The sequence below is a fragment of the Phodopus roborovskii genome, unplaced genomic scaffold (genome assembly GCF_943737965.1).
Source record: "Phodopus roborovskii unplaced genomic scaffold, PHOROB, whole genome shotgun sequence".
In the NCBI taxonomy this organism is placed as follows: domain Eukaryota; kingdom Metazoa; phylum Chordata; class Mammalia; order Rodentia; family Cricetidae; genus Phodopus; species Phodopus roborovskii.
Window position 1 is genome coordinate 9,827,216 of NW_026125489.1, and position 19,114 is coordinate 9,846,329.

The 19,114-nt window shown below is 45.9% G+C and overlaps 1 protein-coding gene across 1 annotated transcript in view; it reads left to right on the forward strand.

Moving 5' to 3' along the window:
- Positions 1-19,114, forward strand: part of Myrfl (myelin regulatory factor like) — a 90,684-nt gene that overhangs the window by 21,396 nt on the left and 50,174 nt on the right. The window contains exons 2-7 of the mRNA XM_051176278.1: positions 1,210-1,300; positions 6,016-6,083; positions 6,173-6,416; positions 7,600-7,691; positions 11,630-11,780; positions 16,421-16,616. Of these exons, the coding sequence (XP_051032235.1) occupies positions 1,210-1,300; positions 6,016-6,083; positions 6,173-6,416; positions 7,600-7,691; positions 11,630-11,780; positions 16,421-16,616 (842 nt within the window). The remainder of the gene's footprint in view (positions 1-1,209; positions 1,301-6,015; positions 6,084-6,172; positions 6,417-7,599; positions 7,692-11,629; positions 11,781-16,420; positions 16,617-19,114) is intronic.

Consider the following 19,114-nt stretch of genomic DNA (forward strand, 5'->3'; position numbering starts at 1 on the left):
ACGTGAATCTCCCTACTGTTCTTGTTCCCTTAAAATCCCTTTGCATAAAGCAACCAGAAGGACCTTTGAGAATGCGTGTGACACACATCACGCACCTTTCCAAAGGCTTCCGTTGACTTGATCCTGCTGCTCCTCCGTTTCTGTGCTCTGCTCTGTGTTTCTGTTTGCTTCCCTCCCCTTGCACAGCCCCTTGCTCTAGCTCTTCACACCCCCTCTGCCCAGCACACTCGATGCTTGCTTAGCTGGCTTCTGCCTCAGAGAGGATTCCAAAGCAGAACGATGTCGTCTAAGGCAGCTTGTCACGCTGCCCTGCTATACCTCCATCACGGACAGACTGTATCCTTACTGCTTCTCTACACTGTTGTAATCATGCCTACCCGAGCTTAGCAAGACACCGGGAAGGCTCCTATTTCTCTTTGTGTGTGTGTGTGTGTGTGTGTGTGTGTGTGCGCGTGCGCGCGCGTGCACACACACACATCACAGAATGCAGGTGGAGATCAGAGGACAGCTTGCAAGAAGGAGTTACTTCTCCCTTCGAACTGTGTATTTTCTGGGGATTAAACTCTAGTCATCATTCTTGGTGGCAAGCACCTTTATCTGCCGAGTCCCAACTGAATATCTATAAAGACACGGAGAAACGAATAGATAGAATACATTTTTAATGACATCAATATTTTTTTAATAAGGTACATTTCACTCTGTAGCCCAGGCTAGCCTCAAACACATCGACTCTGCATCCTAACAGGGGCTAACAGGTGTGCTATGCAGTATTTGGCTAGTAAATATTACATATACTATATTAATTTTATTTGAAGTTAATACAACAAAAATAACTTGGTGGGAACAAGAGCGGCTGCAGAGTTTAAAACAATTTTTTAAAATGCTGTTAGAAATACCAGTTTTAAAGAATTCTTTCAAGTCCTAGAAATGAGGGAGGGAGAGAGGCTTTTCAACTGTGTACAAAGTAAGTGGTCAGTGTCACAGGGTTTTATAAAAGAGCACTACCCCATCCTCACACAGCCAGGAAGTCTCGATGGAAAGGGTGATCTGAAGCGATCTCTGAAGGACACATTTAAATGGAAAAAAGATTACATCCCCAGCAAACACACTGTGTTATTTGGTTGCCTTGTAAGTCTGGGTATCTGCCCGTCAAGGTCTTAGCAGTCCTGAAATGGTCATGGTTCTTAAGATCTTCAATTTCCTTTGCAGCTCATGGAGCCAGTGGCACTTTGGAGAATCCAGCCCTGGATACGAGTCTGCTTGAAGAATTCCTGGGCAATGACTTCGATTTAGGAGCCCTGTAAGTAACGAAGGCAACCCTCTCTACTTGATGTTTTTGAAACTGTGATGGAATTGAATGATTTGGAGAATGCTGCCTTTGCTTGCTTGTTTGTTTTAAATAAGAACTTGAGTAGAATTAATCCTATTTCTCCTATGGAACTTGGGCAGATTTCACCAGTGAAGCCATCTGGCCATCTGGGCCTCCTGTTTTTCTTCATGGAAGTTATTCTTGCTTTTCCAAATCCCTTCTTTTGTGACAAGTTCAGTATCTCTAATAGATAGGGAGAAAATTCAGGTTCTTGATGGTTAAATACCAGCTTAAGCTATTTGTAGCTTTCAGTGAATTTGTTAATTTTATCTGGGTTGTTAGGATCAATATCGTAAGTTATCTATATTCCCTCTATTGTATACTGTACTTATTTTTATGTCCATGAGTGTTTGTCTGTGTATATGTATGTGCACCATGTGCACGCCTAGTACTTGCCGTAGTGAGAATAATAGACTATTCTAGAGTATATAAGGAGCTCAGTGCAGCCTCAGAGGGCAGTCTGGCATCCTGAGGCTTGGTGGGGGGCAGTGCAGTCTGGAGTTGCAGGCTGAGGTTCAGTAGGTCGCCCCTGCTGTCTGAGCATTGGTAGAGGTGAGAACTCTCTAGTGGCTGGCTGCTTTGCTTTTCTGCTTTTCAGGCTAGCTTTATTAGGTCATAAGCAAAATGTCACCACAACCTGCAGAGGTCAGGAGAGCAGCAAATCCTATGTAACTGGAGTTACAGATGGCTATGAGCCACCATGTGGGAACTGGGAACCAAACCTAGGTCAGCTCTGCAAAAGCAGGCAGTGCTCTTAACTGCCCAGCCATATCTCCAGCCCCTCCCTGTTAAATCCTAATGTCTGTAGGGTCTGTAATAGATTTTCCTTTTGCCCTTGGAGTCAGTAATGTCTTTTCCTTGATCAGTGTGGCAGATTGCTTATGAATTTTCTTAACTTTTGAAAGAAATTTATATCCATGTTGTTTGCTTGTTTTTCTGACATTGATGTAGCTATTCCAGATTTCTTTGCTTTTGTTTTTGTGTTCATGACTGAATTCTGGAGGAGCAGTAAGTGCTCTTTACCACTGAGCCCTCTCTTCAGACCTTGAACTCTTTGGATATAGTTTTGAGTATTGATACTCTCAGATATAGACTACTACTATAGTTATAATAAAGAACTGTAGTGAGATAGTCATTCTGTGGCACTGACCACGCCCATTGGGGGGTGGAGCCATGGGCGGATGTGACCATGATACAGAACAGGTCCCCTAGTCCCTGGTAACTACTGATTTCTGTCTCTGTATCCAGTTTTTCCAGGATGTCAAATAACTGAATCCATATGACACCCTCTGAGTCTGTTGTCTTCCGGTTAGAACGCCTTTGCGCATTAGCTCATTCCTTTTAATCCCTAAATGTTTACACCATTGTTTAGCCACTCGTAAACTCAAAGACGTTTGCATTAGTTACACTTCTTGATATTACGAGTACTGTCATACGCATTTTCCTGTACAGATTCTGATTTACTTATTTTTGTGTGCACACATGCATAGACCAGAGGAGGATGTGGTGTCCCGCTCTGTCACCCCAGGTCAACTCAAAACAGCTGTGTGCATTGCCACAGCCTTTGCTTTTAACCATTTGTCCTGTGTTGAAGGTAGTGCTCGTGAATTCTTCCTTTAAGTTCTCTGGAAAGAACCGTTACATTTTTCTAAACGTGCACAATGCACTGAGCTCGGGCTGGCATACGGTGTATTAAGATGGATGCGTGGCTATGCTGACTTTGGGAGGAAGACATGGAACACTTAACATCCGTTGAAAACAGCAACTCACATTGCAGTCACTGGGTGTGGGGTTCACACATTGCTCTAACAGTGAATAACTTTTGTTTTGACAGCCACCCTGCTCAGTCAATGACTGTAGACACTCTCTTGAGAACTGGTTCACATTTCAGCTCCCTACCACAGGAAGCGACAGCATTGTGGTCAACAAGAGACCTGGGCCATTATGCACTGACTCTCTGTGCCTCCTCTTATTCCAAAGACTCCCCCCATCCCCACCCCCACCCCCACCATTAAGTTTTTAGCAGCCTTGTTTGTTCCAAGCTGCTTCAGGCCTGAAAGACTGGATTTGTGGTGGAGTTTTAGTTGCTCTGTATTTCAACTTTGGTCACCAAAGAGCTGTAAGCTGACGTTACTGCCTGCCATTATCTTCCTCTAAGTCTTGTCACTCCAGAATCCAGTGCCTTTTGTCCACTTTCCAGCATCTCTGGGTAGTTATGTTCTCCTACAACTTAAAGTCTCCACTGGCTGGAGGACCAGGTCTGGCAGGAGCTTCTCATTCATTTCAGAGGCAGGAGAGCTGTTGGTGACTCTCCTGAAGTCCTTGTTTGGTTGGCTGCTCTGGCTTTAATGTCACAGGCTTTGTGGCAGTATGTGCAGTTTCTTTGTTCTGTGTAAATTCTGTGTGCAAGCTGTCATGATCAAAGGATGGACTTCACTGCAGAATGATCAGATAGGGAGAGTTACTGATTTCCAATTAACATTACTAAAATGGGGAGAGGGCAGGAGAGATGGCTCACTGGCTACCTGAGGGCACAAGTTCTATTCCTAGCATCTACATCTGGCAACTCACAACTACCTGTAACTGTAGCTCCAAGGGATCTGACACCTTCTTTTGGCCTATGCACACACATAAACACACATACATACGTGCAATCATACATCTACACATACACTCACACATACACACACACATATTCACAAATACATGCACTCATACATATATACACAGAAATAAAATTTTTCTCATCACAAATTAATAAAAGATTTGGCCCCTTCTTGTAACTGGAGTTTCTTTCCAGCCTGGTTCTGTAGCTGATTAGCCCCAAATAGACACACAAAGATTTATATTAATTATTAACTGTTGGCCGATGGCTAGCACTTCTTTCTGGCTAGCTCTCTCTTAATTATTAACCCATAAATACTAATCTGTATTTCTACATGGCCTTATCTTACCAGAGAATGCCTGGCGCATCCTATCTTCCCAGTCTCTACATGGCATCTCTTCCTGGCAGCCTCTCTCTGCCTCCTCTCCCCAGAATTCTCCTAGACTCACAGCCTTGCCTATACTTCCTGTCTGGCTATTGGCCAATCAGTGTTTTATTCATCAACCAGTAAGAGAAGCATATATACATAAGGACCTCCCTCATCCCCTTCCTTATGCACAATCACATTCAGGGTTCCTTGGGAGCAATATTCCAGTTTCTTCCTTGTGTTAAACCTGCCTAGATGCGTACGTACACAGCAGAGCCGAGGAAGGGTCTCACAGTCCCATGTTTACACTTCCTTTTCTTGTGGAGGGGCGTAAACCCAGTGCTGACCACATGTTAAGCAAGCTCTCTATCCCAGCCTCAGGTTTAGTTTGCAGTGCATCTCCCGTGTTGGTCCCAGAAGTCTTGATTGTGCCGCTCTCCCTGGACCACAGTCTCCCCGGAACAACTTTTTAAACTTTGGAGTGGTGAGTGGGGGTGCTGGCCTAGGGTCCAGTTGTTCCTCACACCTCCATCTAATTGTTTCCAGATCCACCCTTGTGGGTTGGAAGCTCAGTGGCTTAGCTTTGACTTGGAGCTGTGCTTGATGGGATTTCTCCGTGTTACGGCCTGATGCCCCGCTCCCGGTGCCTAGGCGCTCTCTGTTAATTCAGCCCACCATCCCATGTCATCTGCCACTGTGTTACTGATGCAGTCTGTTGTGGCCTATGTCCAGGGGCTCTAAGCCTTCCGGTACTTATGCCTCTGATAAAGATAAATGTTCTCTCTTCCTTACTAATACAGGGAGAATAAATTTTAAAGAGCCAATTTGAGGATAAAAATTTTTGAAGAACTTTTATATTTAAAACTTTCTTTTTTAAGATTAGCATACAAACTGGGTGTTGGTGGTACACGCCTTTGATCCCAGCATCTGGGAGGCAGAGACAGGCAGATTTCTGTGAGTTTGAGGCCAGCCTGGTCTACAGAGCAAGGTCCAGGGCAGGCTTCAAAAGCAATACAGAGAAACCCTGTCTCAAAAAACAAAACAAAACAAAACAAAAGATTGGCACACAGAGTCACTTCATCTTTACACTTGTGTCACTGTAGCCTGACATCACAGCTCTCCCCTCCCCCTCCCCCTCCCCCTCTCTGCTTATTTTCCTCCTTCCCCCACATCCCCCAGTGGTGAAAGGTGAACACACTCTTCACCTTTGCATTATACTGGAATCTCACTCCTTCTGTGGAACCCTTGAATGCCTTCCGAAGCTTGGGATGCCCGGCCCTTACAGGGATGGAAGACCAGAGCTTGCTTCGGGAACAGAACTTTACACTCTGATGAACGCTGAGTTCGGAGCATCGCAGTCCAGGCTTGGTGGCCAATTCCCCAATTCTCACAATACTGCCAAGTGGGTGTGCTAATGATTGCCATTGCTTGTGCGTGCATGCGTATGTGTGCGTGCATGCGTGTGCGTGTGTGTGCAAGCCTGCATGCGTGTGTGTGTGTGTGTGTGTGTGTGTAGGGGGTGGGGGCAGAGGCCTGGAGAGGCGAAGAGAAGAGCTGGGACCCTAAGTTGTAGGAGCTCAGGCCCCCCCACCCCTGAACTGCACACTGAGGGTCGCCTTCCGTTGGAGAATAAAACAGGACAAAACAGCAAAAAGCAGTGTTTCTAACCCCCAGGCAGCGGCAGCTCCCTGACACCCCGCCCTACTCTGCATCGGACCCTCGTTCTCCTCCACAGGTCAAAGGTGAGTCGGCCCACCTAGCACCTTGGACGGTTGACTCAAGCCTGGGTGGGGCGAAGGAGGGGCAGCTGTCGCCCCTGTCTTCCCTGCAGGCGCGTGCTGCGGGACCCCGAGGCCTACAGCAGGGAGGATCCCCGCCACCTTCCTCCATTCCAGCACCTCACCCGGACTGCTGCCCGAGCACCCACCCCAGAGCATGTCCAGCCAAACCCACAGCAGCTTTCACAACGACTACCTGGACTCCACGCACCCCGCCAGCTCCCGCCACCAAACCGGACCGTTCCATCTGGGCATGAGCTGCCCTTACCATCAGCAGCCTCTGTGCCACCCTCCCGGGTAAAGGATGAGTTATTTAGTTAGGAACCATCTCAGCATCCACAGCTGGAGTGCCCAGGAGGGACGGCGGCAGCCTGTCCAGTAGGTGGCAGTGTGGAGACGCACAGGGACACTGGGGGGCCCTGATGTGCTGCTTCATTTAGACAGTCTTCCTTAGAAATCCCTTCCACTGAAGGCCCTCATCCAACAAAGATTAAACTGTTAGGAATATGCAGAACAAGGCTAGGTGGCGAGACGAAGCACTGCCTCCTTCCTTTCTTGTTTTCTTTTTTAAATGTTTTATTATAAACCATCCTATTTTACATATCAATCCCAGTTCCCTCTCCCTTCCATCCTCCCATGCTCCCCCCGACCCTCTCCCATCCACTCCCCAGGGAAGGTGAGGCCTTCCACGAGGGATCATCAAAAGCTGTCAAGTGATTTGGGGCAGGGCCTAGGCCCGCCCTCCCCTGTGACTCTAGGCTAAGGGAGTATCCCTCCATCCCCATGTGCTCCAGAAGTCCTTTCATGCACCAGGTTCCAAAGTCAGCGGGCCCCATGGACTGCCCAGGCCTCCTGGCTGACACCCACATTCACAGGGTCCGTTTTGGTCCTATGCAGGTTCCCCAGCTGTCAGACTGGGGTCCATGAGTTCCCACTTGCTCAGGTCAGCTGTCTCTGTGGGTTTTTTTTTTTTTTTTTTTTTTTTTTCTTTTGGGACAGGCTTTCTCTGTAGTTTTGGAGCCTGTCCTGGAACTCACTCTGTAGATCAGGCTGGCCTCTGCCTGCCTCTCTGCTGGGATTAAAGGCATGCAACACACACTGTTTTCTTACGCTGCCTCCAGCAGAGGGGCTCAGGCAGTCTGAGAATGAGTTAGACCTCAGTAACTGTCAGTTATCTTTCCTTTGCTCCTCCTTTCTGGCCTCTAGTCCTCCTCTGAAAAGCCAGGTGGAAAGGACACAGCTGAATGTTCTGTCTGAGTCCTCTCTGCTTTGAAAGTATTGCCAGTTTACCTTCCAGGCAGGTGGATTTTAGATTGGTTGGATATAGGAAGATTAAATCTCAGAATAGTAGGGCCCAAAAAAAAACCATTGAAGAATTGGGATTAGACTAAGGAAACCAGAGAGCAAGGACCTGGGAAACTCAGTTTGTTTTCATGGGGCACCCAAGGTGCTAACCGACCTCTCGTTTCCTTGACTTTAGAGCCTCCTTGCCTCTCACAAAGAAGAGAAAGCACGAGCAGATGCAAGTGGAGTGTGGGGACTGCCACCCACGGGCCCACCCCTTCAGTCCAAGTGAGCAAGAGTGGCTTTGTGACAAAGGCAGGCGTGAACACCTCTGCTGTGTGTCTCTCTCAGCCGCCCACCCCGCTCTGTCCCCTCCCCCCGTAGAAGAGCAGCAATGGGCTCTGGGAATGTATTGCACCCTCTTAAAGTGTCTTTCACGCAAGTCAGTCACACAGGTGCCCCCAAGGACAGCTGCTGCTCTGTCTGTCTGTCTCTCCCATGCAGGTAAACTGCTAGTCCTTCTATTTCAGGAGCAGCGCATCTCAGACGATGCAGGCTCCGAGCCTGGGGAAGTGGTACCTGGAGAGCTTTCAAGAGCCTACTGGCCACCCATTTCCTTGTTGTCCATGGCCCTTTGTAACTTGATTGTGCACAGGCTAAACCTGGGATCTTGGTAAAGCGCACCTTTAGCTCGGTGAATCTGAGCTGGGACTCGAGCCTGTGGTTCTTACATGCTCCCAGGTGGAGGAAGACAGAGGCTCGTGGGGGGCCATTGTGATGCTGTGGGGGGAGTTGGCCTTTCCTATCACTCACATCAAATTGGATCCTTCCTAGTAGAGCTCTAGAGTTTTTAAAATTATTTCCAAAGTATTTCATTAAACTACTTTAGGCGGGGGAGATGGCCCAGTAGTTAAAGCACTTGGTGTTCACGATGCAAGCATGAAAGGAATTAGGGAGACCCCTCAGGCGAACTTCAGATCTCCACATGTACACATACAATGCATGCATCTGCATATGTGTGGATATGGGTACACACGTGCACACCACACACATATACTTAAAAACAAAACAAAACAAAACAAAAAACCACCTGATGCCTAGAGTGGTCAGTTATTTATCTTATATAACAAGCAGCATGCATCCATTTGGGGCTTAAAGGGATGGATTTGGGAATAGCTTGGTCTTTTGGAATCTGAAGGGAAACTGTTAGAATTTTTAGGAAAAGGGGTGATACTCCAGGCCAATTCCAGTTGCTACGGTAAACATTCAAATGGATGCTGTGTGAACAGGGCCCCAAATTCAGGGTTTAAGTCCATAGTATGACTCCAGGAGTCAGTTTTGTAAGAAACCCAGGATTTCCTCCAGGGTCCCCTCTTTTTCCTGTCCCCAAACTCTCTCGATAGACCCCCTGAAAAGAGGTACCTGTTGCTTCCTGCCAGCTGGGGTTGCTGCCTTTGATTTAAATTACCCTGTGGTGGGAGAGGACTCTTCCAGAAACAATTGGCATCAGCTGTGGCATGGGCACATGTGTATGTGGCTTCACTGTTTGCTTTTGTGGATAATGATGTCACCATCTCAGTCAAGTTCCACATGTGGTCATCCCTGAGGATGCTAACGTTAGAATCGCACCAGACATCCATCCACCTACCCATCATCCATCCATCATCCATCCATCCATCCACCCATCATCCATCCATCTACCCATCATCCATCTATCCATCCACCCATCATCCATCCATCCATCATCCATCCATCCATCCACCCATCATCCATCTATCCATCCACCCATCATCCATCCATCCATCCACCCATCATCCATCCATCCATCCACCCATCATCCATCCATCCATCCATCCACCCATCATCCATCCATCCACCCACCCATCATCCATCCATCATCCATCCATCATCCATCCGTCCACCCATCATCCACCCATCATCCATCCATCCATCCACCCATCATCCATCCATCCATCATCCTTCCATCCATCCACCCATCATCCATGGCTACAACACTGAAGAAAATGTGTCACCCTCTTCTATCAATCACTCAGTGCATATAGGTTTTTGTGAGCTGCATCCCACTCTGTGACAGGATACTGATGCCCCAGTCTTGTTAAGACAAGCACAGTTGCTATGAGCTCAAGAGAGCCATGTCCTGCCCAGAACACAGGATCTACAATATTCCATCCTCTCCTCTGGCCTTTACATTCTTCCTTTCCTCTCTTCTGTGGTGGTCTCTGAGCCTTAGAGGAGGGGATTTATGTATCTTATTTACAGCTGAGCAGTCGCTGTCAGTCACGTTTTCTCATCACTGTGACTATTTATATATGCATCCCTGCAGTCACAGGGCCTATGCGCTTCCCAACAGTAGGCTTTTGACGAGGTTTATAATACCAGGAGTGAATTCCCTCCTGTGGAACAGGCCTCAGATCCAAGCAGAAAGTGGTTGTTTACTCCCGTAACCGATGTGGCACTGTTGTACAAGGGTACACTTGCCGGGCTGGTTGAGGGGGTTGCTTTCAGGGTCCACATTAAGGACTGTTGAAGTCAATCCTTCCCTGGTAGGCAGAATAGCATCTTCCAGTACTTGGTGGGCTAGTCAGCAGAGAGGAAGTTTCCAGCCTGGTTCTGATTGATTTCGCTGTGTCCTGGAACCAGAGAATGTGGTATCTTTAGGAACGGGTCTTAACCCCTTTGGTGGGTAACCAGTAGCCATTAAAATTGCACATAATATTTTGGTGATCTCAGGGGCCTCCTTGGCCAACAGCAAAGTAGCCCACCCCCAGTACTGGGATTTTCACTTAATAAAGCATGGCTTCTTGGATCACTGTGTCTGTTCATACAATTTACCTCTGTTTAAGGTGTGTGTGTGTGTGTGTTTTAATTGTGTCTAGGTGTGTGCATCTGTGTGTGGGTATATGTCCATGAGTGCAGGAGCCCACAGGGCCCAGAAGAGGGTGTCAGGTCCCCTGGAACTGGAGTTACAGATGGTTAGGAGCTGCCTGACGTGAGTGACTTCTCTTTGAAAAGTAGCTGAGGCCCCCATTGATTCCCAGCCTCTTTACACATCCTTGGCTTTGATTGGCCCTCGCACCTCCTGTCACTCACTGGGTCCTTACTTTTCTCGATTGGTTTCTTGAGTTCTGTGTGAGTTCAGGGTACTAATTCTCTGTCAGATGTGTATTTAGTAAAGATGTCCTTCTGTTCTGTGGGCTATCTCTTCACCTAGATTGTTCCATTTGCTACCCAGAAGCCTTTTAGCCCCAACAGGTCCCACTTTACTCCATGTTAGCCTCATTCTGAGCTGCTAGAGTCCTGTTCAGGAAGTCCTAATCTGTGACTATTTCTCCACTGGAGGTGAGAAATGAGAATCTAGTTCCCTTCCTCTACAGGCAGACATCTAGTTTTCCTCCACCAGTTCAAAGAGTCTTCATGTTTCCCCTGTGTGCACTGGGCCCCTTGGGAGCCCAATCCTGATGCCACAAACACCTCTGCCAAAGTAGGGTGTTGACTGAAATCAGTAAAGCCAGAAGCCAACGTCATTACATTGCCTTAAAAAAAAAATCCACAAGGAAATCCCCTCCCACCACTACCAAACCCCCAAACAAACATAGAACCAACCACGTCTGTCGGCTCCTTTGACACAGAGTTTGGGATTGAACCCTGAACTCAAGTCACATCAGGACCAAGGTCAAACACTATTATCCCCACCAGCTCAGTGCTGGCTTCATCCCCAGATGGGCTTTCTCTCCTCTTCCCAAATGGAACCAGTTGCTCTTGACAATGTGCCTCGGGGGCTCAAACCTTGTGGGAAATAGAGAACATCATGGTCACTGCATTACTCAAAGTGCTGAGATCTCCTGTGCCTGCATTGGATTGGGCACATGGCCACCCTGGATGCAAGCAGTTAATGCTATTATTGTCTAGACAGGACCTGGGGGTCTACCGGCCTGAGGCTGGACATAGACTTCGTTAGGGCCAGAAATACAGGAAGTGACGAGCTATGTAGGAAGTAGGGTCCCACAGATGTCCAGTGACCTTCCTAAGAGCTCGCTGGCCTGCAAGCGCCTTTCTCCCGGCTCTGGCTCAGCAACATGCCTCTTGCCGCCTAGCACTCAGCAGCCCCTCTAGTCACACAGCCGCCTCCCTAGACCCATGCAGCTGCCTGTGAACAGCCGGGTAGGAATACTCTAACTCACCTGTCTGTTTGTTTGCTCTTGCAGTGACAAGTAGGACTCACAGCATCGACGTGCAGGACCATGACAGAGAGGGACATAATGGGACGCCCGTGGGCCAGTACTCTCCTGCTCTGAAGTGGCAGCCATATCAAAGTGTCCCTTGGCATAGCTTATTAAACGGTCATTATGAAAAACTGTAAGTGGTCTTGGCGATGCCTTGGGTGGACTGGCATTCAGTGTCAGGCGTGGGAGCAGTGATAAGTCTTAGGATTAATCCACGTATTTGAGCCACCCCTGATCAAAAAGTGTCTGTTCTACCCCTTACGCTTCAAATAACCGTTGGGGCAAAGGCACCTGACTTCCAAGCACCTAGGCTTGCAATTCCAGCTCTTCCCCACCAAATGGAGAGGGAAGAACTCTTCCTAGGATAACAGGCCCAGTTAAAAGGCAAAGCTGGGGGCTGGCCAGATGGCCTAGCAGGGAAGGATGCTTGCTGTCAAGTTTGTCGACCCGAGTTTGATCCCTGGAACCTACATGGTAGGAAGAGAAACCTGAGTCCTACAAGTTGACCTCTGACCTCCACATGTGCATCTGAAACAAATGTTAAAATATCAAATAAGAAACAAAAGGGAACACCTGAAAGAACTAACTAACCCCAACCTTGCAGTAAATTTATAAATACCACAGAATACTTGGGGGCACATTAAACCAGTTGCCAATAGACTACTCCTCACACCTGTGCCTGGAATTGGTGTTGTCATGTTCAAAGTCAGCACGCTGTGACTCAAGAGCACACGTTCAATAATAAATATGAGATGAGAAATACTAGACAACGTACTTGAGGGCCTTTCTGGCATTTTCCAAATTCAAATAGAGCAGAGCTTATCTCTGGGACCCTTATTCTGGGTAGGCTACAGGAATAAATAAATGTTTTTCTCGAAGTTAAGCCCAAGGATTCAGAAAGATCTGGGCAGTTGTGCTTAGCAGATAGTGAAAGGAAGCTGACCTCACTGAAATATCAGGACTGTGCCTGAGCTCTGTGTGCAATTGGAGACCAAGGGCAGCTTCTAGGTCTCGTTCTGAGCCAGCCTTCCTTGATTATCCTTGGGACATGGCGTGTTCTGTCTGAAGTATGAGACTGTCACAGACAGGCGTGTGCTTTAGTAGAAACCTTCCTGTCTCCACGCATCTGCATTGGCCAGTGTTTAAAAGGTGAGTGTTCTCTCTCTCTTACAGAAGACTTTAGAAACGTTTCCATGTGGCTTAGTGGCTTAGTAGGAAGAAGCACTCTAGAGCAGTCCCGGGTTCCATCCCTGGGTCCCGCAAGATGGTAGGAGGGAACCAAATCCTGAAAGTTAGTGTCCTTGTCCTCCATTTGAGCTGGTACTCCAGAGCCTGCACTCAAGGACAGACCCCCCCCCCCACACACAGACACATACAGACACACACACATTCACATACACACACACTCAGACAGACGCATACAGACACACTGTACTCAGGCACACACAGATACACACAAGACACACACACAGTCACGGACACACACACTCACACAGACACATACAGACACACACTCAGATGCTCACATGGCACACACTCATACACAGACACACACAGCATGCACACAAGACACAGTCTCTCACACACACTCACACAGAGAATACAGACACACACTCACATACACACACGCTGCACTCAGGCACATACATGACACACACTCATACACAGACACACACAGTCAGACACACACACACACACACAGCATACACACACAGACACAAGTCTCTCTCTCTCTCTCTCTCTCTCTCTCTCTCACACACACACACACACACACACACACACACACACACACACGAGGTCTATTTCAACAGCCTGTCTGTGCTCCACTGATCTTGGAGGGCAAAAACAGGAGACCGAGAGGGAATCAATAGGAAGGTACAGAGGAGACTTATTTAGAATAAGTAGCCATCATTTGCTTTTTCCAAACAAACACAAGAACAAAAGCAACATTCACTGAGATGATTATTCAGGTTCTCTTGATTTGACTATTCAAGCCACTGAGACAGAAAATCATTTACTTGTTTATAGGTAAATATGTTTACTCTGTTGCGAAAATGTTGTCTCCCTAGATTACCTCAAAGCAATGAAGTCAGGGATTAACATTTACTAACCTGCCCTTTCCTGAGTGTTCCAAGCATGAACTACACAAGAGAGCCAGCAAAGCAAATTCAGTTGGCTTCGTGTGTAATTTTTTTTTTTTTTTTTATGTCAAAAGAGTTACCTTTCTGCATTGAAGAGATGGATTTTTAGTCCAGCGTAATTCAGTTTCCTTCTCCCTGCTTACGGCTGTTAGGCTCTTCGGGTGGATGCTGCTGTAAGCCCTCTCTTTTCAGAGTTTTTGGCAGTGAGCTATGAAACCTTGTAAAAGTCTTCCATTTTCACCACAGCAGTTACTATTGCCCATCCTAAGTTACTGTAGCTTTAGCCATCTGGTCTTTAGACTTGGGCTTCCTAAGTATTTCCCACTCACAGCGCTTTCTCCTGAGCAGTTTTTCTACAACCCCGGGAGGGAAGGCATGTAAGATAGGTACACAAAATATTTGAAAAACAATTTAATTTCACCATTTAAAAAAGAAAAACAGATTTGCATACCAACAAGACAGGGTGTATGTGCTAATTTTTACATAAAGAATTGAATCTTGGCTCATATTAATGTTGTAAGACATGGAATACCTTCAGTGTTTTAGATGTTTCGATTTTATTATTTTTAATGGCAAGAATGCTGATTCACATAAGTATACTGTATAAATTTATGAAAGGTGTATTTAAGGCAATTTCAGAAACTGTTGGCAATTGTATCCAAACCCTAAGCCAAAATTCATTTAAATTACTGTTTTATAAAAGTGAAACTCAAGTTGGCAATTCAAATAGCAATTCTTTAAATCAAATATTCAAATAGAATCTAGTCCAAGTATATATATATATATATATATATATATATATATATATATATATATACTAATTTGATCCTTACCTACTGAGTAATTATGATTAGAAAATATTAAAAGGTCTTTGTTTTCTGCAGTCAAGCCTTTTTCTTTCTATTAGAACAAAAAAGTTTGTGTGGACAGTAAAAACACAACACCCCATAACATATAATTGTTTGGAATGTGAGCTGTGTTTCAGACAGCCATCACTGGCCTGGTGTGGTACGATGATGTGTATATTACAACATGTACATGTGTGTTCTGAACTAAGGGTGCAGTGACATCATACAAGACGACATGGCATAAGCAAACACAGCCAGGAGCAATAATACGGATTCATTGCACATCTGATTTTATTCACCCTGTAGCTGCAAACTTTTTGTTGTTACCGATTTTTTTTTTGTCACCAAAATTTTGCCCCTATGTGGGGGTCTGACCCAAAAATTTAAGAAACATGTTGGCATGTTGGCAGACTGACTGTGGAAACCAGAGTCGATGTCAAGTTCCTAGACAGTAGAAGGTACCCGATCTTCCTCAAGTTCTTTGTCCAATGGTTTTCCCTTGCTGCTGGTGAACAGAGATTGCCAGGCCTTCAATTGGCTACTTGAAGGTAATCAATGATGTAGGGACAGGGTCCATTGGCAGGTAGTCTACTCGAAGAGAATGTGGACATTCCTTTCCCAGGAGACCTGTTAACAGATTCTGGTTTGGGAATTAGAGCAAAATTTCGAAGCTCTGTGCTTTTGTGATTACAGCAGTCACCCTCTGGGACCTCAGGAGTCAGGTCACCTCACAAGAGACCAGTGGATACCCCTGCCCTCTCACTCCTGGCTCTGAGGAGGAACTGTTTCCATGAACAAAAAGATCCTCTTTAGGAGCCATGTTCCACATCAGCAACATGTACAGGAGAAGCTCACCAAGGAAGTTTGCAGCTTTTACATTTTTGTGTCCAGTTAATGATGTTAGCACCCAATGAGCCCATTTTATTAATATTTTTGAAAAGATTGACTTTGTTAATTTGGTGTCTGCATGGGAGTGTGTGCATGTGAGTGCAGATGTCTGTGGAGGGCAGCAGGGTGGGACTCCCTTGGAGCTGGAGGTCCAGGTGGGTGTGAGCTGCCCGAAGTGGGAGCCAGGAACCCAACTCAGAGCCACTGGAAGGGCAGTACACACTCTTGGCTGCTGAGCCATCTCTCCCCAGCCTTTTATTAACACTTGGAATATGTTTATTAACCATGCTATACACAGATCATCACTACTGGAAATATTAAGTAAAGCAAAACTTCTGGCTAGCCATTGGCTTCTTTTCTGCAGAAGAAATCTTTTGGTGGTTTTCAGGAAGGACCAAAGGGAAAGGAGAATGTTCTAGGGAAGAAAAATGTTTCCAATCAGTACGACGACTGTGTCTGCTTAATTTGGTTTAGAGTTGTCCCTAGCCGTTCTGAGCAGCCTTATTTTTCCATAGGACAATCCGTGGGCCGAACGTTCTCCAGCCAAGTGGCTAAGGTCCCCATGAAATTGAGAAGTGTCTTTTGAAGGGAGGAGATTAGATAATTGTGAGCGAGGTGGTGATGGCCGAGCCTCTAGCTTCCTCTTTTCTCGTGTGTGGTGTGGAGTCAGATTAAAAGTTTAGAAAGCATCAAGAAGTCCCGGAAACGATGGTCCCGTTTGGCAAAACCCGTACTACTTCCTTGTGAGAAGAGAAAACCGGCCAGTGTGTTCCAATGTCGTTTTCATCTCTGCAGTAGAAATGCAGGGAGTGGGTTGATTAAAGGTAGCAAAGGGCGGTTGGCATAGCGAGCTTCGAGCAATGGGATGCTTACTCCATTGACCCCTCTGTTTTCAGGCCTGATGTAGGCTATCAAGTTGTGGCGGACAAAGGCTTCAGTTTCTCGCCAGTAGATGAGGCTTTTGTTTGTCAGAAGAAGAACCATTTCCAGATAACCATCCACATCCAAGTCTGGGGAAGTCCGAAGTTTGTGAAAACCCAAATGGGACTAAAGCCCATAGAAATGTTTTACTTGAAAGCTTTTGGACTTAAGGTAGGTCCTGTATTAATTCAGTTTGCTTTTAATCAGCATTTCTTAAACGTTCTCACTATATTCCTCCATAATCCTAACCTCAGACATCAGTGACTGAAAAATAGCAGCAGTAATTTATTGAGACCACAGACGCTGTCCCCATGGTCAGGGGCAGAGAAGGCCACTGTGCTATTTCTGGGATGTGCCGGTCATATTCTGGCTTCCTGTGACCTGGTGTCTAAATGGGACTAGGGCTGGCAGGCGTCAGCTCTCCTCTGTGTGGACTTCTCAGTGAGGTGGCTTGTGCTTCCTACAGCATGGTGAATAAAGGTCTGAGACACAGGAAGTACAACCCGCCACTCCCTCAGATTTCCTCAGATGTGAACCCTAACCTTGGTACCACATCGCCTCAGAACATGGCTTCTAGTTTCCAGTGTATAAGTTGTTTCCTCGTCTTGGTGCGTTGGCTGCCAACCATTTTAGTTTTGATGCTGGTGTATGACTACAGGGAGTGCATTAAGTCTTAACCCAGTTCCCAAAGAATTCTCTAACTACGAAAGCTAAAGAATCTGCATTTAGTCAGTGCCCCCTTTCTGTAGTGTAGAACAGGATAAACAGTGTTACATACTTCATCTAGGATAGGAATGGCAGGGTCCCTTTGTCCACACCACATAATCCCTATCTCAAACGTCAGTGACTTGAAGATAATAGTGGTCATTTGTTTGGGTCACACATCTGTAACTTGGTCAGTCTGAGTATGACCCCTCAGTTCTGGCACTCATCAACAGTTCAACTGTATTTCTTCTAATATGCACGTAGTACGGTTTGAGAGTAGCCAAAAGCACATTCAACTATTGTCTCCTATCCACCCGCTTAGGAGAGGCAGTGTCCATTACAGACCCATCTCACCCTAATGGTGAGCCAGACCTTGGGTGTGTTGTCCTCTGAAATGTAGCTGGATGCTGTATCCACTAACCTCTTAAAGTAAATCAGCAGGAAAAAACTGAATGCAGACACCAGGCAAAATAGCCACAAGCACCAGACATATTTTTATGAGTATGGGAATAGTGTGTGCTGTGAAAATGTTGGTCCATAATAGAAATGTGTGGAGAGGAGGACTCTTCCTAGTTGAGGTCCAGCAGTTGCTGGACTAACTTTGCTCTCATTTTGATGAATGTTTTCCTGTTAACATGGCAATATGAAAGTCTGTGGTAGCACAGACCTAATGAGATGCTGTCGACACAGCCGGCAGTTTTCTTTTCTAAGGAAGCATAATATTAAGGGAAATTATTATACTATATATGTATATAACATCATATGTATATAACATAGTATACAGCATATACTATTATTGGACATTTCACTTTTCTGCCTTTTGAGTTCTTAGCAAAACTTCACTGAACATCTGTGTATCTCCACATATGCTGGAGGAGAAATCCCATGAAGGAATTTGATGTCAGTTGCCTATTTACTTTCTAGAAAGACTGTTCCAGTGTGAGCGCCCATGTGTTGTGTGTCAGAACATTGCACTGGTAGTGTTCATGAAATAGGGTGTGCAGCAGCTGTAGAAGAAACACTATGTCATGTATTGCTTACATGCCAAGTCATTGTTCCTTCATATTAGAATTCAAGCTCAGTCAGAACAGGTGTGTGTGTGTGTGTGTATGTATGTATACACACATGTGTATGTGTGTGTGTGCACTCACGTGTGTGTATGCACTCACATGTGTGTATGCACTCACATATATGTGCGTGTATGTATGTACTCACGTGTGTCTGTGTGTGTATGCACTCATGTGTGTCTGTGTATGTGTGTGTATGCACTCACATGTGTCTGTGTATGTGTGTGTATGCACTCACGTGTGTATGTGTGTGTATGCACTCCTGTGTGTCTGTATGTGTGTGTGTATGCACTCACGTGTGTATGTGTGTATACATTTGTGTGTATGTGTGTGTATGCACTCACATTATGTGTGTGTATATGCACTCATGTGTGTATGTGTGTGTGTGTATACATTCACGTGTGTCTGTGTATGTGTGTGTATATGCACTCACATGTATGTGTGTTAACAGGGATCAAGTCAATGGCCTTGTGCAAGCACTCTATTATGGAACTCCATCCCAGACTTCTCTTTTACTCTGAGCTGTGCTTTCATTAAGTTGCCCAAGCTGTTCTTAAATTTCCTTACTGCCCGGGCAAGTGTGAACCACATGGTCTGCCAGTCTCAGCTTCCTGCGCACCTGAGACACCAGGACTAGTGAGTTTTGTTAATTTTATTCACTTTAAAAGTTGTACTTACCAATATATTAATTGTACATATTAATGAAATTAACTGTATTTCTGTATGTGCATCTGAGTGAATTAACCTTGTCTGTTTGTAATTTTATTCATCATTGTTTAGAAAAAAGGGTGGTAGTAAGAATATTGGCTGCTTTGTATCTGTAATGTTGAGTCATGCCTGGAGTATAGTAGGGGCTCATTAAATAATGAATGGATGGATGGATGGATGGACAGATGG